At 39.7% G+C, this 25,313-nt stretch overlaps 1 protein-coding gene and 2 long non-coding RNA genes across 5 annotated transcripts in view; 2 read left to right on the plus strand and 1 right to left on the minus strand.

Moving 5' to 3' along the window:
* The first annotated feature begins 1,933 nt into the window (after positions 1-1,933).
* LOC119693166 (E3 ubiquitin-protein ligase ariadne-1) overlaps positions 1,934-25,313 on the plus strand; it is a 28,130-nt gene continuing 4,750 nt past the window's right edge. For both annotated transcript variants that reach the window (XM_048628719.1, XM_048628720.1), the window contains exons 1-10: positions 1,934-2,275; positions 6,367-6,519; positions 6,783-6,851; positions 7,177-7,263; positions 17,123-17,251; positions 17,677-17,847; positions 18,171-18,254; positions 18,626-18,738; positions 24,509-24,698; positions 25,082-25,308. In XM_048628719.1, coding sequence (XP_048484676.1) covers positions 2,069-2,275; positions 6,367-6,519; positions 6,783-6,851; positions 7,177-7,263; positions 17,123-17,251; positions 17,677-17,847; positions 18,171-18,254; positions 18,626-18,738; positions 24,509-24,698; positions 25,082-25,308 — 1,430 coding nt within the window. In that variant the 5' untranslated portion in view covers positions 1,934-2,068. The remainder of the gene's footprint in view (positions 2,276-6,366; positions 6,520-6,782; positions 6,852-7,176; positions 7,264-17,122; positions 17,252-17,676; positions 17,848-18,170; positions 18,255-18,625; positions 18,739-24,508; positions 24,699-25,081; positions 25,309-25,313) is intronic.
* Positions 11,459-12,608, minus strand: LOC125490216. Its single transcript, XR_007267543.1, has 2 exons — positions 12,076-12,608; positions 11,459-11,830 (listed from the first exon to the last, which is right to left on the minus strand). It is a non-coding gene; the product is annotated as an uncharacterized LOC125490216 (long non-coding RNA).
* LOC119691431 lies at positions 13,698-14,789 on the plus strand. 2 transcript variants are annotated; one of them, XR_007267542.1, is made up of 3 exons: positions 13,703-14,151; positions 14,235-14,423; positions 14,612-14,789. It is a non-coding gene; the product is annotated as an uncharacterized LOC119691431 (long non-coding RNA). The 2 variants fall into 2 exon arrangements; XR_007267541.1 differs by having other exon boundaries at positions 13,698-14,423.

Raw genomic sequence — 25,313 nt, forward strand, 5'->3', positions numbered from 1 at the left:
AGTTTGGTGAAAAATTTCTTTTAATTGTTTGTTGCAGTCATCTTCTGTGGAACTTTGGAGTAGTATTGATATATCGTCAGCAAAAAGTATATTATGGGTTTTAATATGGTTAGGTAGGTCATTTATGTAAACAAGAAAGAGAATGCATCCTAGGACACTTCCTTGTGGAATTGAACAGTTGGTTATGCCGGTAGTAGATTTTATTGTAGCTATTTGTTGGGCGTGGAGGTCGGTATGTTGTATCTGAACGTATTGTTGTCGGTTTTTGAGATAGGAACGGAACCAGTCGTGGGCTATTCCGCGCACTCCTGAATCGTATAATTTACTTAGTAGTATTTTGTGTGACACCTTATCATATGCTTTAGATAGATCTAGCAAAAGTCCTATGGCATATTTCTTTTCATTCAAGTAGTTATATATTTCTTGCATGTATTTATAAACAGCTAGTGTAGTTGAATGACGTTTTCTAAACCCGTGTTGATTTTTATGTAGCAAATTATTTTTTTCCAGGAAGGTATTAAGTTTATTAGTCATGGCTTTTTCATAAATTTTTGATATGACTGAGAGAAGTGCAATGGGCCTGAATTTATCCGGGTCTGTATCTTTTCTCCTTTTGTTTTTAGGTATTGGTATGATCTTAGCAATTTTTAATTTTTCAGGGAAAATTCCTTCTTTAAATGATTGGTTAATTAACCGTGTAAGGGGGTATTTCAGAATATCAGCGCAGCTTTTAAGAAGTTTGGACGGAATTTCATCATCACCAGATGTGTTTTTATCACCTAGGCTGTTTATTATTTTGAGAATCTCAGTTTCGGTAACTGGGTGTAGGAACATGGAGTGGAGTGAAGATGAAGCAGCGCGCGGGGGTGCGGGGGCGCGCGGGGGTGCAGGCGAGCCCGCCGCCGTCGCCGCCGCCGCCGGGCTCGGGGCCTCTCCCACAGACATAAAATATTTGTTAAAACAGTTGGACACTAATTCTGGAGATTCAGTTACTTTAGCGTTTACTTTAAGTTTCATATTATTGACAGTAAATCCGGTTTGAGATTTTGATGAAGTGACTCGTTTAATTATTTTCCACATAGTTTTTGTTTTATTTTTTGATTCGTCGAATTCTTTTGCATGATACATTTTTTTTGAGGATATGATGCATCTTTTTAATGTTTTATTGTATTTTTTATAAAAGTCTTTTAAAATTGTATTATTACAGCTGTTGATATGACTCCTTAATAGTCTTTTATTTTTACAGGATTCCCTAAGTCCTTTCGTGAGCCAAGTCTTCTTAGGTTTTAAATTAATATTTATTAAAGTAACTGGAATATTTTTATTCAATAAATTTTGTAGCTGTTCAAGGAAATCATCGTAATTTTTGTTTGTAGATTTTGTGTCAACTATAATGCTGTCCCAATTTATGTTCTCTAAGTCAGCTTTGAATTTTTGTATATTTTTTTCATTAAATATTCGTTGGTTTGTATATAGTTTTTGGTTTTTATTGAATGTATTATGAAGTTTTAATTTAATTGTTACACCTCTATGGTCTGATATTCCAAATTCTTTTACTTGTGTTTGTATCTCGTACTTTTGGTTTGCAAATACTAAATCAATACACGTAGAAGAAGTGGCTGTCACTCGAGTCGGTTCGGTTATAAGCTGTTTTAAGTTACATGATGACATAATTTGATTTAATTTTACTGTATTTTGCGACATAATTAATGCATCTATGTTAAAATCTCCTGTAATATATTTCGTAAAATATATAATATTTTTCGTGGTCATTGTGATTTTTCATGATTCGCAATAATGAAACTAAACTTTAATCACTTGAATGCACTTATTTTGAATGCATTTGTTTGTGGAAGCCCTTATAAAGCATAGACAAATACATAAATGTGACGTCACTGAACCATAAACTAACCGTCATTACATACGTCAGAGATTTTGGCAGCCCGTGGGTGAACTATTTTCTTCATTGTTGACCTTTCCTAAATCTTAGGTGTAATTATTTCATCATTAGAAGTTATCCGGCTGTACCTTTATTATCAATTATTCATATACCGACCTAGTCTCGACCATGGACTCAGAAGATGACACCAAAGACGATGTGGACTCGGGGAACGAGTCGAGTGGGGACGATGTCGATTTTGCCATGGACGTTGAGACTCACAACACCAGGGAGCGACAGACGGAGCTGGAGGAGTACCCCTACGAGGTGCTGTCCACGGAGGAGATCGTGCAGCACATGGTGGACTGCATCAAGGAAGTGAACACAGTGGTCGAGGTCAGTGTGTTAGTGGTAAACAATGGACACCTGAATGAGGTTACACTTACGTTCTACACTTTTTCTTTGTGTTTAGCTCCGCTTATTTCGTGTTTATTAACGCTAAAGGTCGATGTGTTAGGTGGTAGCGTCAAAAATCTGATAGGAAAACAGTGTTATGTAGTGTTTATGCTGTATTGTTTACACACATAGTAATTATCATCCATATTACGTATTACGAAAGCAATATTCGCAATAAAAAATGCAAATGCTGATCCATCGTCACCTTATAGGTGACTCACACACACACATCTTGACCTATTTACTGCCTCTGTGTTGTTATCAAGGTTTTAGTCCATGACCTTAAATTCCAAATATTTTAGCTAAATGCTTAGTGAGCTGTTTTAATACCATACACAATTACAAGTAAATGCTAACCCATCAGATTCAAGTTGTATTATTACAAGTACATCATTTTTAGCAGATTTGAAATAATGTAAAAACTTTTTTTTTCCTTTGTTTGCTAAAATAGGTTCTGTTTTATTGATTATTTGTATATACTTTTTACTAATAATCTAATCCTAGTTTTTGTAAGGGTTTACTTATATAGGTTAAAAACCTATAAATGTATGAAAATCCTTATAACATAAACTGTGTTTTTATTAAATAATTAAATTATTGGGAATAGTCTCATCTAAGTGCAGCAATAAGGTACTAAAATTTAACTTGTATTGTGCCTCAGTTTTCCCTGATTTGGCATTATAAAATAGATGTTAATGAATTTATTTATACATAATAATGGATTATCACCAGGGGCGTATTTAAAGATTGCGCGCCCTGGGCTCCTGTAGTTTTCCGCCCCATCAAGGAATGAAAGAAAAGAAAAAGAGCAGTCAGTGTAGAGTACCTACCGACCTACATATACTTAGGTACCTACATATGTATTTCTTATACTGTGGTGATAGATTTGCATAGATAATGATACATGGTGGGCCAAAAAGTAATCACCATATTGGAAGTTGCTCTCATTTGTACAAATGGCCGTCAATTTCAAATTTATTTTGATAGTGGTAAATTAGATAATTATGCAGACTACAAGTTCAGAAGCCATAGAGTGGTATACTCCCCAAGATCGCGGAACAGTATATTCAGTTTTAGGCGTCGCCTTTTTTTTCGTTATATCTGTAATTTTTCCCTGAAAAAATTCCCGATTTTACCGTTTCAGACGGTTTTTGTGGGGTTTTTTGAAGACCCGTGTTTATGTGAATAAGCCTGAGTCTCTGGAAGCCCTTGAGGACAACATTCGACACGAGTTGCGAGAGTCTCTCGCCCGAAGTTCTCGGTGAAGTGATGAGAAATGCCATAAAAGGAGCCTTGAGCCTGGTTATCAATTGTGACGGTGCCCATTTATATGCCGATATCATCTTCTAGACTTTACCAATAAAATTGTAAAGGTTCAAATAAACATGATCAAAAAACTGAATCGATGCTCTTCATTTAGAAAAAAAAATGAGTGCCAAACAACATCGGATTACTTTTTTGGGTCCACCTTATATCTTCCGAACAAAAAAGATTTTTCTGGATAGTCGAGTACTTTTTAGAACGTTTAGAAATAAACTTGTGCAGGGCGACTGAGAGAGGCATTTTTAAACATTTAAATTTCCTAAAAAAAATACCGAAGCGGAAAAACATAGACTATTCCATCGGTTCAAAAAAGCACAAAGGCCGGTTTTTATACTTTAAAAATCCTGCAATGCTCGTAACCAAAATACCTCAGGTACAAAACCCACTGCCAAAACATCAAGAAGAAAGTCAGCTCCCGAAACAACCTTCTGCGAAGGCTTACGTCTACCAGCTGGGACTCCTCTCTACAAACAAGTAGCCTAGCACTCTGCTTATCAGCTTCCGAATTTGCCTGCCCCATATGGGCAAGGTCCACGCATGCTAGAGAAATAGATTTGTTTGTATGGTAACGGGATGCCTCAAACCGACACCGCTCTACAAACTCTACTCCCTGGCTGGGATAGCACCCCCTAGCATACGGCGAAAAGTGGCATGTTCTGTTGAGTAAACCAAACAAGACATCCACTTCACTCACATACTGCCGCACCTTCCCGCCTTAAGAGCCGACAAGCGTTTTTAAAAATAGTGAGGTGTCCTAAACGGATGAAAACCACAAATCGCAAGGCGGCTCTGGGAGGAAAAGCAGCCCCAGGTTCCTTTCCTACCTCTTGAGGAAAAACTTGCTTCCGGTAACAGTTTCCCCTGGCACATTCGGAAGACTCTAAATCGGTTGCGAGCAGAGGTAGGCTGCAAGGACAATCTCTGCAAGTGGGGCTATACCGTTGGTACCACCTATGCGACTCCCCTGTCCCCTGTGGCCATCCACCTGCACTCGGGACTTACTCCAGGCCAATCAGAATGCTATCAAAGTTGCTTCTTTTGGTCTGGATAAATTAAAAAAATCGCATGTTCACTGACACGAAAGAAGAAGAAGTGTAGAGTACCTACCGTACTACATATGTATAAGAACATTGTAGTGATAGATTTGCATAGATCATGATATCTTCCGAAAAATAATAACATATTTTTCTGGATAGGAGTACATTTTAAAACGTTTAGAAATAAACTTGTGCAGGGCGACTGAGGGAGGCATTTTTTTTTCTTTAGATTTCCTTGATTGAAGATGGCTCAGGGCCGTTCTAGGCTTAGGTCCTAAAATATTGTTCTGTACTTTTTAAATCCTACAACCTAAAGCCCAAGGGCGGCCTGCCGGCCGCCCCTGGGCCGCCCTTCGCCGCCTGCCGCCCCGGGCTGTAGCCCTTTTAGCCCTAGGGTAAATACGCCCCTGATTATCACTACCTCAATGCCATTATCACTTTGCTTTTAGAGTAGAAAAATTATGAATGAAACTATATAAAATGTCCTCTTTAAATTTATAATAGTTTGATTCAGTTATCAAAATAAAAGTTGTTGTTTTTTTGCTGGAAAGCAAAACAAGTTTATCAGCAACTGTGATGGTCTGAGCTGTTATCTCTTATTGTAGCAACTAAAGAACAATAATAGTTCTCAATGATAAATACAAAAACAGAATGTAAAAGTTTAAATGTATGGGAACTTTATTGGTACTTCTATTCTTGAAGCACATATCATTAGTTATCCATCAGTAGATCTTAGTTTTTAATGTATTATGTATTAGATCTTAGTTTTAATGTATTATGTATTTGCTTGATAATACATATTACAATAAGTGAATGTTATTAACCCCGAGGTCAAGTCATGCGGCAATTGAATTCAGAAGGTTGTCTTCCCAACCATAAACAAATCATTCTGAATATATTTTGGCCTTTAGGAAATGTTTAGGTACCTAGTTATTGCACAAAGAAGATAGTGACCAAGTTTGAACATAAATATAGCAGATGCTGTTTATCTACCTGGTTCTAGGTCTTTACTGAAAATCCATCATAATCCCTAAAAATATGATTTCCAGGATTGATATTACAGTGCTATTTTCATTAATATAGCAAGGAATATACTTGACAAAGAAACTTCTTCTAAGCATGTCATGAAACCAAGGCTAAAGGATTTACCAGCCAGATTGGTGTCAGTCGCTGTCTGCCCATTGATGCCTCTGCATTTTTATTTTAACCTATTGTGCCCCACTGCTGTCTCTCCCTGGTTCTTCCACCTATCCCTGACCAGGTCTTCCTCATTCCAGTCCCAGCGATAGGCATCCAAGTCATCTCCTTGGTCTACATTTCTTCTTATTGATGACTTTCCCCTTTTCTTGTATATAAACTTCCTACTACATAGGTAGTCTGGAAGGAATTAAGTAATAAGGCCACCGATTGTACCATCTAACCCATTTTCTAAACTACTTGATATAATTATAGTGACCTGTAGCTGTGGACAACTCGGTCATAAACTACAGGCACTATACCTTCAGTCTACCAATTGCACCATCTAATTTGTGCATTTTCTTTTGTAATTTATGTGTTTCTGTGTGAAATAAAGTATTATCTATCTAACTTTTAATACTCAATGAATATGTTATCTTTGTATGTTGTGTAAACTGTATATAATATTTAATAAATACATCTATGATGTTTCAGATCCCGGCCACCACAACGCGCATCCTGCTGAACCACTTCAAGTGGGACAAGGAGAAGCTGATGGAGCGGTTCTACGACGGGGACCAGGACCAGCTGTTCTGCGAGGCGCGCGTCATCAACCCATTCAGGAAACCAGTCATACAGAGGCAAAAGGTAAAGTTTGCCCACTTTTGGGTCTTAAGATGGGTATCCGCTAGAGGCACACTTTTGATCTTCTTATAAATAAGCTTTTGTTGCTCTAAGCCTTCTTCCAAATACGCCTATGCTCATCTAGGTCATCATTTTAAGTGTTGCCAAGTGTCCTGCCCACTTTCACTGTAGTTCGCCAATCCTGGTGTCTTCAAGACACATGATATACAGTATAATATATATTTTTTAAATATTATACTAATAAATGGTGATGTTGTCTATTCCAGCTCCCGCGGCGGATATCGACGTCGGGCGCGGAAGAGTGCGAGATTTGCTTCTCAGTTCTGCCCACATCTGTGAGTATATTACATTAATCTGTCCCTGTAGCACGGGTTCGTTATCGACATAAATGAAAGTCACCTTTGTCACGATAACGGCGCTGTGGTTGGTGGAACAAAAATGAGACGGGTTTATCGACGTCGATATAGGACCCGTGCCGCGGAGCCTGTAGCCTGTTACGTATAATTTTGACACTACTTGTCGACAGGTTATTGATAGGCAATAGGATAGGTACTTAAACCTATTGAAAAGTGTTAAAATTGTTCGTGATACGGCTACTGGACGCAAATTTACATGTTATTAGTTGTATTCTCTCTTAATTGATTGTGTATTTGTTTTCAGATAATGACAGGGCTAGAATGCGGGCACAGGTTCTGCACACAGTGTTGGTGCGAATATTTAACTACCAAAATTATGGAGGAGGGCTTAGTAAGTATAAAAGTTTAAATTCATTATGTATTGTAAAATTAAACGAATGTGCTTAGCACAGTGGTCAGCATGTTAGAATTTTCAAATAGCCATGACATGGTGTTGCCTTTAGTTATCTAAAGTCCCATAGAGTTCGAAAAAAATATAGTAAAGGCAACGCGGGACGCCAGATAATGGAGATCGATTCCACAAGAGTCACTCTGGCTTACGAAATACTAAGTTTCGAAGTGCTATTGTTAACCACGACTCTATTACGACGTTATTATTCATACCAATATCATGACCAGTGGCGGCTGGTGCCTCAGATACCCGGTGGTGCACTTTATGGGTTTAGTAATTTTTTGGAGAAAAATAGATTAACTATTACAATTAGGGCGGATTCGGCCAACGTCGAGTAACTTTTTACTCACGAGTAAAGTACCAGTTACTCGCGAGTAAGCAGATTTTGCATTCTACCAAACCTGAAACCAAGATAACTAGCTTATCCCAAGAATAAAATGTTATACCGCCAAAATTGACCGTGTAACGAGCTTATCCGAGAGTAATTTTGTAATGGCGGCAGCACATCAGCTGAGTAGAAAACCGTCATAATGACATATAAACACATCTGTCAAAACATAAACAAAAGTACGTTAAAAGGCAAAGTCTCAGAATAACAACAGCGAATAAAATATTAAACCATAAACAATTTCATACTTTTATAATCCATTCAAACTAAGTTGGCATGTCATTTCTATTGCATTACAGTTTCGTTCCTCGTTCATTCAATTTAATCATGGTATAACTTGGTAGAATGCAAATGTACTTATCCTAGATATTTACTCGCGTATAATTTTAATTCCGGTATAGTTATTCTCGTGTAACGTGATGTTTGGACGAATTCACCCTTAGAAGTAAAAAAATTATAAGTATATTTTACCTTATTTATTGAAGTGAAATAGCTTCTCCGCCGAAACGAAAACAACACACGGAAAGCAAAATAAAGCATTTAGTCTCTCACATCCACATAACCATTTCTTTTTATTGAACATTTCACTTTTGAAAATTCAGGTAGGTACTAATAAGTTTCATTTTTTGTTTTGCACTAAAGGCCGAGGCGGCCCAGCAGATTTAATGAACAGTCTATTTTGCAATGTCCTATTGCTTTTTATGAAGTCAATATTGTATTTTGCACTCATTTTCACTCACACACACACATACACACACACACGAAATCTTTACTACTTTCTTAGTTAATAACTCAGATCAACTACAAATAGATTCGCAATCGCCGTGTGCACTATTCTCTTTCTCACTCAAACCATAGATGTTGCCGACAAAAAAATAAAACCTAAATATGGGGAAATTTAACTTATCATAATAACAAAAACAAAACTTGAGTATATCGTCGGTTGATAGGAAAAAGTCACTAAAGGCTAATTTTTCAATAGCCAGACAAAAGTTTTGCTGGGAAATAATTTTGATGCTGTTGCGTCTCAATGTTTCTCAATGTTTGTATTACCCAGATAACATTTATCTGAATATTGAAAAATCAGCCTTAGTGAGTTTTTCCTGTCAACCGACGATATAAGAAAAAAAACTTTACTCATACTTATTTGATTTCAATATAATTATTTAATATACACAAACTGAGTGGATTGTATAATTCATTGTCTTCGTCCAATCGAAACAATCCTCTTCAAAATGTGCCGAACACAATTTTTGTATGTTTCCTTGGTTCCCAATTTGTGCGACCGGTAATGTCTATCCATTTTCTTGATATTTTTTTTTCTGTCGGAAACCTATGAAAGAGATAAATGGATGAGCATGAGCATTATAATCGTGGGCCAAATATGTGATGGGGTTTTTTTTAAAGGAAACACGTATTTCGTATCAATACAATAAACTTTATATTATACAGAAGAAATCACACATGGAAGAAAAAAAAAGAAACGAACGTTTCCTCACAATGAGAGGCACCTCATTTGAAAGAGGAGAATGACTTCTACAAAATACAATCTTCACAAAAACCGAATTCGTGCGCCCCATTTGTAAACCCAACCCGAGTCCGTTACAATTTCTAGTATTTTCTTTGCATACCTACTATAATATTTGTGGGTAAAATAAATTTTCAATAACTTGCAACACCATGTGATTTGTTATGATATGGTACCTCGTAATTTTTACTTAAAACTGATACTAAAAGACCTTACAGTATTAAAATTAGTATCGTTTTATATTAAAATCGAGCCAATAGATAGTACTATGATGAATGTAAGCTTGTTAAACTTGATAGTATCTACTTACATGTGAAAATATATCTCATCCATCATTCCATCGTGTTTTCGTTCATTATGCTCTATACAACCGAACAAAATCCACCCAACCATGTCACACACTCGTTAAGTGATGATAATAGTCTAATAAACTTAATAAACACCCACAAATCACTAGCAAATCAAAAATAAATAGCATTTAGAAAATTTTGTTGTAACTGTCAGCCTTTGTTTGGCACAGATTTTTCATTTGTTTCATTGTTTGGCACAGAGAACTGACGTAAACAGGCGCCACAGCAAAAAGGACAAAAAACATTTACAGCTTAACGTTTCTTTCTTACGCTTAATGTAGCTAAGCGTCTCTTTTTCGCAATGTCAGAACTGTCACGATTATACCCCTGTGGTTAATAAGTAATTAGCAAATTAATTACGTATTCGCGCGCGAAAGGTGAAACTGACAATGAAATGACAAGTGCATCGTTCGTAGGTCACGCCACTGGTCAAGGCCACCGCCCGCGCCTCCCGTGGCGTCATTCGTATTATTTCGGCAATTTCCGGCCGCGTGCGGCGCACGGATTTATCCTAGAACTGCATACAGTTTGTACTGAGCATCTTCCGTCTCACGCGCCGGGCGATTTCCATCCTGTTTCATACTATGTGTAGGAGCTCGCGCCGTGCGACAATCCGAGCACACGAGGCCGTTTTTGTTCAAGCAAAAATAAGATCTAATTCTTTCGCAGTAGAAATCAAAATAGGCCAGCACGCGTAGCACAGTATGGCTGGGACAAGATATAAATGACAGCTAGTCGCAACAAATTGTGTGATACCAGTTGTCCTCACAAACGCTAACATGGCCAACACGAAATAATCACTACAAGATGTGAGTTACAATTTTGACAGCGAGATTGGAAGATTTGTCTTATTTCCTAACATGGGTGTACCAGTTTGTCCACACATGTCTCAGTTTGACATTTGTTTAGGTAGCATTTTATCACTCAAATTCGAAGGTGGTGATAACATGTGACACAAATAATTATTTGTTTAGTTTTTGTTAATTTCATCCTTGCTCTACAAGAAGAGATGCAGGAAAGGAAAATTACTATAATACCTATAGGGAGGATGATCCGGGACTCTAATAACCCGTTGAAAATGCTTTAAAAACAACATTTGTCAAAACACACATCCTCTTTTTATTTGACTAAAATTATATATCATATTACTTATATGTAGCGGTGTTAGCTCAGACGGGTAAGCGCCCGCCCCTCACGGAAGAGATGTGGATTCAAATCCTGTCGCTGACATGTGCTAATAAGTTAGATAGATAGACATTAATTTGTTCCACTTAAACATTTGTACACTTAAATTAAGAGGCGAAAAGTGTGTGTTGAAGCAGACCAAAAGGGAAGCAACTCAGCGCATATATTTGCCCTTAGGAACAAACCACAGATTTTCAGTTGTCTCCCATACTTATACTTTAAGTTTGCCTATTCACGTCAAAGTATGTAGGTAATGAAGTGGCTAATTAAATAGTTTGAATGCTAAATATAGAGTTCACGAAATGTAAATAATATAAACTGTACATTGAATACATCTGGCACACCGGGCAGTCAGCGACTCATTCTAATCCTTCACCACAGCGACAAACCCTAGTCAGGCTTTATGATTTATCAACAACACGTGAACAACACACTAACTGAGATGAAGTGGCTAATTGAATAGTTTGAATGCTAAATGTGGAGTTCATGAAGTGTAAATCATATAAACTGTACATTGAATACATCCAGCACACCGGGTAGTCAGCGACTAATCCTTTCACTACAGTGACAAACCCTAGTCAGGCTTTATTATTTATCAACTACACACTAACTATAAAAAAATAAGTGGGTATGCTAGCATGTACTTACAACTATTTTAAATGGTTATAAAAATATAATATTTTCTTTAGGTAAGTAAAACATTTATTAAACTTTTAATTAATAAATTATAAAAAGTATACTATTTCACACACCATAAAAGCATATTAGGTATTCTTAGTTATCAACTATCACAATAATCAGTCTGAACTTTGCTTATATCAGTCATCAAATGGGTCTCATAGTATGTATGCCAAGTTCTTCAACTTTTTCAGTTCGGTGCCGCTCGGGTTCATTGTATCACCACAAGGTTGCTAATGTCATCTGACCATCATTCAGCACCACCATTCACCATTCAGGTGGTTTCTGCCAACAAGAGCTCTCTAACCGTGTCTAGGGCATCAATTTCTGACCGGTTTTGACCATCTTCCGTCTTGCCTACAAACCAATTTCAATGTTCTGTAACAAACAAAAATGTTTCATTAGATTTTAGTTAAACTTATGAACTAAGATTATGACTCCTATTGTCCTCTTCATCATCATCATAACCCATCACGTCCCCACTGCTGGGGTAGGGGTTTCCTTCCAATGAAGGAAGGGTTTAGGCCTAGCCGACCAAGTAGTGCCATGTGAAAAAAGTTTTTTGAGTTGTTTTGTGTGCATATGCCCAATTATAATAACATGTCACGGGTACTGGCACTTACCTACTGTTTTCTTCCTTCCATTGATTATATAAATATTATTCAGTCAGGCCGTGGGACAAGCATCGAAGATGATATTCTGTGCCCGTCAGGATCCTGCCCGGGCTTTTTTCTCAAGGCCTTCTAGCTCCTGGGTCCGGGTAGACAGTGGGTGGGTCATCAGTCAGGTGGCATGCTGTTTTTGTTCTTCGTCTCAGGGATCCGATGCATCGACGGCTGCCGATAGCAGGAGCTCCCAAGGAATCTGAGCGTGCTTGGTCGGGAGCAAGCTTGGTCGTATATCATTTGATGAGACGATGTCCAAGAAACTTAATAAAGTAGTTTAATGAGCCAATATGAATCCATGGGGTAGCGCAAAGCAAAGTAATATTACCAAAATAATACACTCGAAACTCTCGAAAGCACCAAACAGTCAAAATTTTCTTCAAGTTTGACGTTTGGTGACATTTTAATTGTCAAAAAACCATAGACAATACAAACAACAACCACAAATGAGAGGTTTTCGGAAAAAAAATACATTTGAAAAACTTATTTGCACAGAGCAAAAAAGTTACAGTGTCACTGGGACTAATGCCGAATCACGCAAATAAAACGAGTCCCATGTACACCCTATGCTAACATTTAAGACTGATATCAAAAAGTGACTCAATTTAATCAGTCACTTCACATGTTGTCTTATTATGGCCATACTAGCCGTACAGCTCGATTTAAATTAACTCGTAACGATAATCAGATTTATGTACAGTTCTCCCATATTAATAATGCGCATGCAAATCTTCGCAAACTGTCGTATTCCCGGAAACACCCGAATCAGTGCCTTAAACAAAGCACTTGCATTTTGATCCTTGTTCGAAAGAAATAGTAGTCAATATCATGTGACACATAATCGAAAACAATTTGGGCGGTCGGTGGCTGTCACCGATCAGTCAAGGGTCTCAAGGTCAAGATCAATATTACTTTTGTGGAATTATAAAGAGCTGCTATTACACATCGTTCTTGTTGTTTTTTCAAATGTGAATTTAATTTCAACTTAAATTATTTTTGACGATGCCATATTATGAGGCACATTTAAGAATAAAATATGCGTCACATTGATAGACTTCACTTTGCCAATAAAGCCACACCCAAAAGACCAAGTTTGTAATTGTAATATTATTGTGAATGATCAGCGCTGTAAATACTTTTGAACTGAGATTTTAATGTAAACATTTTTATTAATTTGAAATAATCAGTGCTGTAAATACTTTTGAACTGAGATTTCAATTTTTTTATATAAACCTGTGTTTGAAATCCATTTCTCCTTATAATATAAACCTTGTGTTATTCAAACCTTCTTTCATCCATCTTTACATCAGCTACAGTAAGACACTTGAAAAGTACCTACTGTAACATTTTCGAAGTAAATTTTAATATTATGGAATATTATGAATTATCGAATCAAATTTCGTTACTGATAAATCAATTATCTCTTTTAGCACCAATTACATAATTCTACTAAAATTTCATGAAGAAAATGCACTTAACCACTCTAAATACATAATAGTTTTCTAACGCTCGGGAATACGACCGTTGCCGAACAATGACGAAGATTTCTATGTGCATTATCAATTTTGGGGAACTGTAATTTCTGTTTAGGGTAGGTATTACGGTTGTTATATTGGTATTTTTTGTGAAGTTTTTTTTTACACGTACCTAGTATGGTATAGGAAGAAGGAAGGTACATTCTTAGGTTTTTAAATGGTAGTGCGTTGCACGGGCGCACTTGAGGTGCAGCCGCCACTGTAGGCCTACTCTTGGCACGCAAGACGTAAATTCATATTGTGTTAAGATCGAACACAAGTTTATGGCAATTTCAAGTTAGATTTGGCACTCCCGACATGAATTGGCTCACGATCGTGTTCTAATTCGACTTGGTTCTAACTTGTGTTGGATTGTGAGTCAATTTTGACAGTTACTCTGTGAAAGAATGAATGAAAACGAAAAAAAAAACAAATTGTCATTAAAATTCTTGTTGTCATGGCCGGTCGGTGGATTTTCATAATAAGTAACAACGTAAAAAGTTTAAAAACCAATATTATGGTAAGTTGTTCAGTTACCAAACGTGTTAGAATCATCTGTATATCCACTATGATCATTATAATGAACCTAGTTTTTCCCCACAGAGTTCCGCAACTCGGCCGTCGTACCGCCAGATGAAATTACTTGTAGAATATCTAGAAAGTTACCCAGGAATGGCCAGGGATCTTCTTAAGACTGACCTAGGGAAGTTAAAATTATGAGAAAATAACATCAATGGCCTCGACCTTAAATGCGGTCGAAGGGTCTTGAAAAGATGGACGTAATAACGTAAAGTAAGTTAAAATCTTAAGTTTACTTTTCATTTTGTTATGACTACCAAATTAAAATCCCCGTAAGCTAAAATCCCCCAAGATGACCCACTAATCATACTTCATTACTTTTTTTAAATATTAAGTATTGGAAAGAAAAACATTTTATTTTAAATGTTAGTTAATGTTTAATGTGTAATTATTTTTTTCAGACTGAGGACCGCCGTGGTAAATGGCAGGATCATAACATACTTAAAGTCGAGGTGCAGCATCCTAAGCCCATCCTAAACTATCAAGCCGCTCAGCTCATCCTCACAGCACCTCACAGCATAGATCCAGCCGCCGCTACCAAGTTGATGTAGAAGTAGACAGAGTGATGGCCATAGAGGACAAGCAGGGAGAGGCCGAACTGCTGACAGCATGGGCTAATGCCCTAAAGCCTAAAGGGGACCTTGCAGCAGCTGCCTGTGATGGAGTCAATATCCTCATAGAAATTGCGCAACAGTTATCAAGAAATACAAAGTTAAGGGCATCTAGACCCATAACCATCGTCACTACTTATGGGTCCAGATGCTGTTGTGCAGTAGTGGATGATGTGATGATTTAAGTAGAAATTTATATTTCCTGTGACTAAAATATTATTTTATATTAGGTAATACCTATGTTGATTTAAATACCTATATGAACATTTTTGTTTTAAGAAATGTTGAATAATATAAAAAAAAAGTGTTCCTATGTTAATATGTCCCTTATATATTATAAGTTTGTAAGTATTTCAACAGTGGTGGTGAAATTATTATTCTACAAAAGTATGTCTGTATTATTATAAAGATAAAGAATTCTGAAACTTACGTATGTTTTTATTTTTAAATCTTTTTCATTATGTACTGAAATATTTACAAGATACTATAGTATTTAGGCATGTAGAGGTGCTGGTAGAGGTGGTTCATCTCCATAGTATATGGTGGATCCTCCCACCAATCCGGGTGTTGTGGCTTAACGGGCTGCTCTATTATATTCTCTGCGGGGGTGTAAGTACCTGCACCTGGATTTCTCTAATGGAACAATTGTACATATCCCTAACGTCTAAACTGCCTTACTATGCATGGACCATTTCCCACCATGCTGGTCCACTGCGGGTTGGTAGGTTCACATTATAATCTAGATATTATGAAAACTCTAGGTTGCCACAATGTTTTCCTTCATCGTAAGAGAGATGGTATACATTTAACTTAGAAACCATGTAAATTGTAGTGCCAAACGAGCTATTCCTACCATACTGGTCCACTGCGGGATGATGGTTTCACATATTATCTAGATGTGCGAAATCTAGACATGCAGGTTGCCTCATGATGTTTTCCTTCATCGTAAGAGCATCTTAAAACCAACTCCGACTGATAAGCTATACCTGCTCGCTGGAATAGCACCGCCAGCGGTTCGCAGACAGGCCGCTGCGGCCAAAGAGCGCTGGAAACAACTGAATGACTTGCGCCATCCTCTGTATGGTCATGTTCCAGTGCAGCAGCGCCTTAAATCACGCAGAAGCTTCGTCACAACCGAACCGCTGACTAACGAGACAGCGCAGGAGTTCAGGTTGAGCCGCTGGAGAGCCGATACTTCCCACTTGCGTCAGTTTGTCCAGCCAGCCGAGGAGCTGCCTGCTGGAGGGGGTGAAGAGTGGTCTGTATGGAAAACTCTAAACCGCCTCCGGGCTGGGGTTGCCCGGACGAAGGACAATTTAAGGCGATGGAATATGCTCCCAGCCAATGCCAGCACTCTATGCAGTTGCGGAAGCCTCCAGACAACGTCACACCTTATAGAGTGTCCTAATGCCCCAAAATGCAGTCAAGGAGACCTGATGAAGGCCAATGATCTCGCAATAAGAGTAGCAAAACACTGGAGGAAGTTAGCTTAGTGCATTTTACACGATAGAAGAAGAAGATCGTAAGAGCGATGGTACACATTGTTACTTAAACTTCATGTACATTGTAGCGCCAAACGAGACATAATTCAGCTACTTTATTCACAAATCTCCACTCACAAATTGTTAGTTAATGTATTTGTTCTTGCCTAGATATCTTGTCTCACGAAGTTTTTCTTTATCGTAAGAGGGATAATATAGGTACATTTCACTTAAATCCTATGTAAATTGTTGTGCCAAACGAGCCATTACATATGGGTTTCACATATTATCTAGATGTGCGAAATCTAGACACGCTGGTTGCCTCACGATGTTTTCCTTCATCGTAAGAGCGATGGTACACATTGTACTTAAATTTAATGTACACTGTAGCCCCAAACGAGCTATAATTTAACTACTTTATTCACAAATCTCCACTCAAAAGTTGTTTATTTGTTCTTGCGTAGACGACTTGCCTAAACACAAGAGTGAACACAATAACATCTGTCAAAAAGGTTGTCAAGAGTGCCAATTCACAATTTGGACTAGATTTTGACGAGTTCCGTTGAAAACCGCTCAATAGTTAAGACAAGATGGCACCACCGTCGATCTCGGGAGTGCCAAATGGCGAGAAGGCAAGATGAAACCAATACATTGCGTGCCAAGAGTAGGGCTACTGATCATGACAACTCTCATTCATTCTCTCTTCTTAAAGCTACTAACCCTCCTATACGTCAAGAAATCCTCACGATATTAAAACCCTTTCCTAACCTATCTTCCGCCTCATGATATTAAAACCCTCTTATTCTAACCACTTCCCCAGGGTCAGACAATAGCGTGCGCGGCGCACGCGTGCGACATTCTAGTCGACGACGCGACCGTGATGCGACTGCTGCGCGACGCCCGAGTCAAGATCAAGTACCAACACATCATCACTAATAGCTTCGTGGAGGTGAGTCTTTGTCAGTGCGACACCCGGTACTGACATGTGAGTACTGGGCGACACTAGTCGCATGCTCCTCTAGTGGACACATGTTTTGTCCATTACACTCAATTTATTTCAATTTATCACACTTATTTCAAAAAAACCTTTTTTTCTTAGTATTGAAATTACGTGCTTTGTAATAATGCTTTTTTTATTTTCTCTGTCAGTGTGTCGTTTTAAACACAGTAGGTGAAAGTGGGTTATTGCTCTTCCTCATCCAACTACAACCGGCTACTTGACTAGGGTGTACCCAGGGCTTCATTTCCTCTTATGTTTCATTTACACAGGCTTTTATTCAACACTAATATCCATACGCTAATCTGACACCGCTCTAAAGCAAAACCAAGCCACCAATTACCATAAAAAGTAACCCCCACTTGTCCCTCCCCCAGTGCAACCGCCTGCTCCGCTGGTGCCCTTCCCCCGACTGCAACAACGCGGTGAAAGTGGCGTACGTGGAGGCCGCGCCCGTCACGTGCCGCTGCGGACACACGTTCTGCTTCTCGTGCGCCGAGAACTGGCACGACCCCGTGCGGTGCGCGCTGCTAAGGAAGTGGATCAAGGTGTGTATAGTCGAACCTGGATAACTATGCAACTAACTGAAAACTTCAAATTTTATATTGCAACGTAGATAATCAATACTACGGTGGTACTTACTTTTTGCCCCGGTGATCCTGAACAAAACGTAATGCAAAGCCCGTGCGAATAATTAAGCTTTTGAATTTGTGCTCATAATGAGTTATACGTAGTTCTATAGCTGAAATGAATGAATATTTGTACCTACATAATATAAAAAAACTGTGACACAAAAAAATCCTGCAGAACCAACCAAAACTCGCCATTTTAATTGTTAGAAATTAATTATTTCCATTAATTTCATTTTCAGAAATGCGACGACGACTCCGAGACGTCGAACTGGATCGCCGCCAACACCAAGGAGTGTCCCAAGTGCAACGTCACTATTGAGAAGGTATAGTCATTACTTTACATGATGATCTAAAAAAAGGGACAGGGGCGGAAAGGGGTTGTTCAGGTGGTCATTCTGTTAAATTTTCAAAACTCGTAGTCGTAGAACTAAAGTTGTTTAGATTTGAATGAGTTACTCCCTTTCGGCTTACTCGACAATAAAAAAATATGTATTATAAGCCCGCCCGCCATTTTGTATTTTTCATTTATTTACAGAAATTTTTAATGATAACATTTCTAAGTGATAGTTTTGGTGCATAAAAGAGTACAAAGATTCTTCATATACTATACAAGTATACAGTATTGTATTTTATTAACTTTTCGTTCTGAATCCTTTAGCGGTGCAAATAAAGTACATTTCCCACTCCCCCCCAGGACGGCGGCTGCAACCACATGGTGTGCAAGAACCAGAACTGCAAGGCGGACTTCTGCTGGGTGTGCCTCGGGCCCTGGGAGCCGCATGGTTCCAGCTGGTACAACTGTAACAGGTATGCTAATGATATAGACGGAAGGTTCATTTCTCATTGACCCTGATTACATTGGGCATTGGGGGTTTGTCTCGAGCCATGGACTACAGTGAGCAAGCGTGTTGTTATTTGTTGGCGATAAAGAGCTCTGATGTGTAATATTGGAGTGTATTTTGCTTCTGCTGGGTGTGTCGCAGGCCCTGGTAGCCCCACGGGTACAGCTAATACAACTGTAATAGGTTTACTAATGCTATAGGCGGAAGGGTAATTTTGATTAGTGAAAGTAAGGCAACATCTTCGAGATGGCATGGGAAAATAAAATTTACGTATGCCCTTCATATGCTCAAAATTAAACAATATAATATTGGAGTTTTACCTACCATTAAAACTCTTATTATGTTTCCAGCGACATCTGAAATCCAAGTTATGAGATAGCATCTCCCTTATTGTCATAGCAGCTTGCAGTTTCAAATTTTCGCGCCAAAATCCACGCTTTCCATTGGTCAAGCCTCAGCGCGGGCGGCGTCGTTTTCTAGCTGTCAGATTTGTGACTTTTCCACCATTATATACCCGAATAATAATAGCAGCGCCAGGTAGCGCTTGCTGGATTTCAGATGTCGCTGGAAACATAATAAGAGTTTTAATGGTAGGTAAAACTCCAATATTATGTGTTCCGTAGCGACATCTGAAATCCAAGTTATGAGAAATGTCTGTTATCACCTGGCGGCTAGAAATGACGCAATAATGTGAAAATAGGTAACTTACTTTGATCATCAGATATAAATCCTTGATGAGAAATATAGGTACTAACTATGGAAATACCAATGAAATAGAGGAAACCATATTATAATAGTACTAATTTATTAAAAATAAATTGGCCATGAACCTAATAGACCTAATCACAACAAACTTAGAATAATTATGTACCTATTTAGGCATGTAATATCACATAATAATTCTGTTAACAGAAATCAATTTTCTAAAAAATAAAAAATACCTAATATATAATTATAATCACACAACAAGATATTCTTATTTCAATCACAGTGTAACAAGAATACTAACAATTACACAGATTCAAAATATAATGACAAGGAACGTTTATCCTCATTAGGTTGAACAACTGGTAGCAATTCTCTTTGATAAAACTTACGAAAAGTTATCTCAGATTGCCAATTGGCTCTAGAAATAATGTCATTTACAGGATATTGTTCTATCCAGTTTAAGGAAGAAACAGCTGACCGTGTACTTCCTGGTGAAGCACTTATACCGGAATCCTTAAGGCAATGTCTAACCCATCCACCAATAATAGTAGCCGAAGCTGGTTTAACTTCTCCTCTACAAGTTAAAAATAATTCAGTGAGCTGTTTCCCCTCTCTTTTAATACTAGACAATTCTAATAAACGTCTTAACCAGAAAATTACATCAATATTATGATCTGCCCCCGATAACAGCTTCCAGCCTGACTGTTGATATGAGTTTGTATCTGTTTTTGAACCAAACACAGGAATAAGGACTATACTCTTACCATCGTCAATTAAATGATCATTGTCACAACGCAGCAAAGTTAAATCATGTACCCTGCGCCCCGAGTATAATAAGAGTAAGATGGCTGTTCTCTTAGTTACTTCAAACAAGTTATCTACCGGTGGAGAAGAATGTTGTAGATATTCTATGAGCACCCGTGCATCCCAGATAGGTGCTTTCATGGGCACAGGTTTTGCTACTGAAATAGCCTTTAAAACGTGTCTTACCACCGGATTCTGTGATATTTTTTCCTGAGATCTGAATTCACACATGCTAGAAATTACTGATTTATGAACAAGAACAGATCTATAAGCTAAACCATCATTAAGAAATAAAGAAGCTAAATATTTTGCGACCATTACTGACGAAGGAATAAACTTGTTTATACCTAGCTTAGTGCACCAAGCCGACCATTTATTCCAAATAGGTGTGTAGGTTTTCCAAGTTGATTTCCGCCAAGCACCTAGCAGAAGTTGTTTCTCTTCATCAGTCCATTCTTTAAGTAATGTGTCCCACCCGAGATTAGCCACGCTTGAAGGTCCAGCTGCTTTATCTGAGGAGGTGCTCTGCTCGTCGTCATGTCTAGGAGGTTGAGTGGCAGATTCAAGATTGGCAGAGGTTTGGTTAATGCCCTCGATTCTAGATCTGGAATCCAAAATGGCTTCTGCCACCTGGGGGCTATCACAATATACCGTCCCACTGCGTGGTTTAGATGCTGTAAGACTCTGGGTATGAGACTGGGTGGTGGAAACACCCATGCCAGGTCGAAGTTCCAATATCTGCTGAACGCGTTTAGAAACCAGGCGTTCGAATCTCTGACGTCGAGCGATACGTAACAAGGAACTACGTGAGCTTTTGCGGACGCGAACAGATCGATTTGAGGTATGCCCCAAAGGCTGAAGATTCTTTCTACTGCTGGGCTGAGTAAATGCCACTCTGGAGTTGGTCGACCGCGTGACAAGCAATCTGCGTTTGCGTTGTAACGGCCTGGAAGGTACTGTGGAATCAGCATAATATCGAGCTCGTCGATGAGGTCCAGTAGTGTCTTGGCTAGACAATGTAGGGTCAATGACCTGGTCCCTCCTTCTTTTTTGATGTAGGCCATAACTGTCCTGTTGTCGCTCTGCAGTAATACTGTTGTATGTCTGAGTGCCTTGTGATTCGTTCTTATGGCAGCTATAACAGCGAACATTTCCTTCAAATTGCAATGCCATGACATCTGATAACTCTCCCACTGGCCGATGACTTTGGAATCGTTTATTTGGGCTCCCCATGCCTGGTCTGAGGCATCTGTGGTCAGATAATTCATCACTCGTTGTGGTTCGTGGATCAAGGACGGGATGTGCAGATTCTGTAGCCACCACTTTAGCTCTGTCGACACCTCTTCTGGAATCAATAACTCTGTCTGGGGGCATAGTTTGAGTTTTTGACAGTGTCTTTGCATAAAACGGCAATGCAGCCTTCCCCGGTGGGTGATGAAGGCTGCAAAGTTGAGTTTCCCTAAGAGGCTTTGAGCCTGCTTTAGGTTCCAACTGCCACATGTCAGCAGACGAGTAATTGACTGCTGAATACTGTCTGTCTTTGAAGGTGGGAGAGACTTGCGGTTTGCGTGTGTGTCCCAAACCACACCCAAGAATTCCAGGCTTTTTGATGGAGTTGTTATGGACTTTTGAAAGTTGATGATCCATCCTAAGCTTTGTAGAAGATCTATGGTTGCTCTTGTGTGTTCTAAGAGGATCTCTTTGGACTGACTGACAAGGCAATAGTCGTCGAGATACACAATTATGCGAATTCCTCGATTCCTGAGGGTTTCTGCTATCCAATTGGTGATTGTTGCGAACATTTGCGGCGCCGACGACAGGCCGAAGGGAAGACACGTCATTTGCATTAAAACACCCTGATAACTTAGTCTCAGAAAACGGCGATGAGACGGCGATATACAGACGTGGCTGTATGCTTGGTGAATATCTAGCTTCACTAGCCAATCTTCCTGTTGAAGAAAAGTATGCATCCGTAGGTAGTTGAACAAGTGGAAGTGTCTTGGATGTACAAATCTGTTTAACCCTTTCAGATTGAAAATTGGCCGGTCTTCGCCATTGGTCTTCTTTATCACAAACATTGGTGAAATAAAGCTTGGCGTGGGGGGGGCTACTTCCAGAATTCCTAATATTTTCATTTGGTTTATCTGAGCAGACATTCTTTGTGACACCGGAGTATGGAATCTTATTATGTTTTCTGCTGACGGTAAAATCAGTGGTGGTTTCATAAAAAATGGGATTCGAGCTGATTTTATTAGTTTCAGTACTACAGGTGGCGCCATGAGTGATTCCCAAACGTGAAGGTAGTATTGAAGACAGCCACCTACAAATGGCAATGAGTCATTTTTTATAAGATTTTTTGAATTTATTGTAATGGGACTTGTTTTTGTTATTGAACTTTTTGTCGCTTCCTCCCCCTGCTTGAAAACCACGAAAGGGCCTTAGCTTATTAGACTGTTGAGCTGAGTGTGCTGGGGCAACGGGATGTACCGACTGTAACGGCCTAGCACTGCGCGCGGGTTGTCTTGTCGGCGGTGTAAAGACCGATAACCCTGATTTTGATGTCGAAGGTTGTGGTTCAGTGTTATATTTCACGGTAGCACGCTTTAACTTGTCAATACCGCCTATTTTATTGATGAACTCTGCCAGCATTACTGGATTAAATAAATATTCAGATGATGGTGGAATATTGTCTACGCCCTGTCTGATATATTTATCGCCAATAAGTTTCAAAAATGACCCCCTACGTGCTGCAATACATTCGTTCCGCTTTCCGCAAATAATCTGTAATATATCCTGAGAAACTAGTTTATACTTAGAATCCTTATCAAAAATTTCTTTTATTTTTGAATACAAGGTAGAAGCTGTTATCGGTTCATTGACCTTTGACGCCCAGTCAATAACATTTTGCAGTGAAGAATTAACTATTTCATTTTGAGTTAAAAATGCATTTGATAATGCTGCAACACTACGCTCCATACGTGGCCAGTGAATAAAGGAACTCGACTCGTCAGCCAGGCTGGCCAATTCTTCATTAACTTTTAAGTCTACGAACGCGGGACACGCTAAGTATTTCTTCTGGGTGTCAACATATCGCACAGACTTCCAGTCACTTTTGTTAAAGTGTTGATGCTCCACAAGTTTAGCCACTCTATAAGACGGTGCCGCCGGTACTAACGGTTCTTTTATGGAAATCGATAAATTACACACCTCGTCACTTGAATGTGGTGGAAGTAAAAAGTCTTGTGGCTTTAGTTGGTTTTCCTTATTTGCAGTCACTAAGTCAGATAATTGACTTACCAGCTGCTGCGACAGAACTTCAAACCTTGTATCGAGCCCAGAAGAACTCGATGATCGGGCACGGGAGCGAGTCGTGCCCCGGCGGCGGCGGTGGCGCGGGCGCGAGCGCGAGCGCGCGCGACGGCGGGACGCGCGGCGCGTGCCGTGGCGATCTTTGCGGCTGCGGCGCGCGCACTCTGATGAGCTGCTGGCCCTGCTCCTGCTGCTGCCACTCCGAGAACCATGGCTTCTGGAACTCGACGTCTCTCGACGTCTCTTACGAGAGCGGGAGGGCGGCGGCAGTAGCGGCGTGGGCGTGGCGGGGGCGGCGGCCGCGCCGGCCGGGCGCGGCGCCGGGCCGCCCGCCTCCTGCACTTGCGTGTTGTGTTCCTCTGGCGCGCCTGCTACGGGGGACCGCAGCATGTACACCAAACACTCATTTTCTTCGGAAAGGCACGCGTCGGGCCCGCCATTTTGATATGCGGAAAACACTTCCCCGGTGGAATTGCACCCATCTGACACTGCATCCATCTTAATATTGGTATTTTCACACAACACGCGAGACGCGAACAAAATCTTGTTGGAAATTTGCTAATATTTCAGATAAAACAAGATTTTGAAAAAACTGCAATGCGTACGACTTAAAGTTTGACGCAATAATGGTGGAAAAGTCACAAATCTGACAGCTAGAAAACGACGCCGCCCGCGCTGAGGCTTGACCAATGGAAAGCGTGGATTTTGGCGCGAAAATTTGAAACTGCAAGCTGCTATGACAATAAGGGAGATGCTATCTCATAACTTGGATTTCAGATGTCGCTACGGAACACATAATGACAATAACAATGAATTAAATATGCCTGTGGCGGCGTGGCAATGGCGTGTAGCCCGTGTGTCGGGGCCCTTAGATTATAGACCTTTTAACTAACCCAGATATCTCTCTATTCCAGATACGACGAGGACGAGGCCAAGGCGGCGCGCGACGCCCAGGAACGTTCCCGCGCGGCGCTGCAGCGGTACCTGTTCTACTGCAACCGCTACATGAACCACATGCAGTCGCTGCGCTTCGAGTCCAAGCTGTACGCCAGCGTCAAGGAGAAGATGGAGGAGATGCAGCACCACAACATGAGCTGGATCGAGGTGCGTTTAAATACTAGACTACAGGGATTTACTGTAGCTGTGGTCTAGCGGTAGAAGCTCGTTATCACTGCAATTGAACGTGGGACCTCTGCTCCGGGTAGGACCATAAAAAGGTGTTTCTCAGTGTTAGTAAGACAAATAATGCTGATCACCTAACGCCCGAGTGCCCCTTTGTACTGCTGCTCATTTGGACAATACAATCCACTTCTGTATATATGACTGATCTTGATGAAATAGGCCGCCAGTGTTCCAAATTCGGCTAGAAAGACTTTATTGTTCTTATTTCATCAGTCTGCATTAGACATATACCGCTATAATGCACAGTTTATTATTCTTACTAAGTCATACCCAGCAACACCTAACTCCCCACCCCCTCTCCACAGGTGCAATTCCTCAAAAAAGCCGTGGACATCCTCTGCCAGTGCCGCCAGACCCTCATGTACACCTACGTATTCGCCTACTACTTACGCAAGAACAACCAGTCGGTGATCTTCGAGGACAACCAGCGCGACCTCGAGTCGGCCACGGAGACGCTCAGCGAGTATCTAGAGAGGGATATCACTAGTGAGAACTTGGCTGATATCAAGCAGAAGGTGCAGGATAAGTATAGGTGAG

Source organism: Plutella xylostella, chromosome 21 (assembly GCF_932276165.1).
Source record: "Plutella xylostella chromosome 21, ilPluXylo3.1, whole genome shotgun sequence".
Taxonomy (NCBI): domain Eukaryota; kingdom Metazoa; phylum Arthropoda; class Insecta; order Lepidoptera; family Plutellidae; genus Plutella; species Plutella xylostella.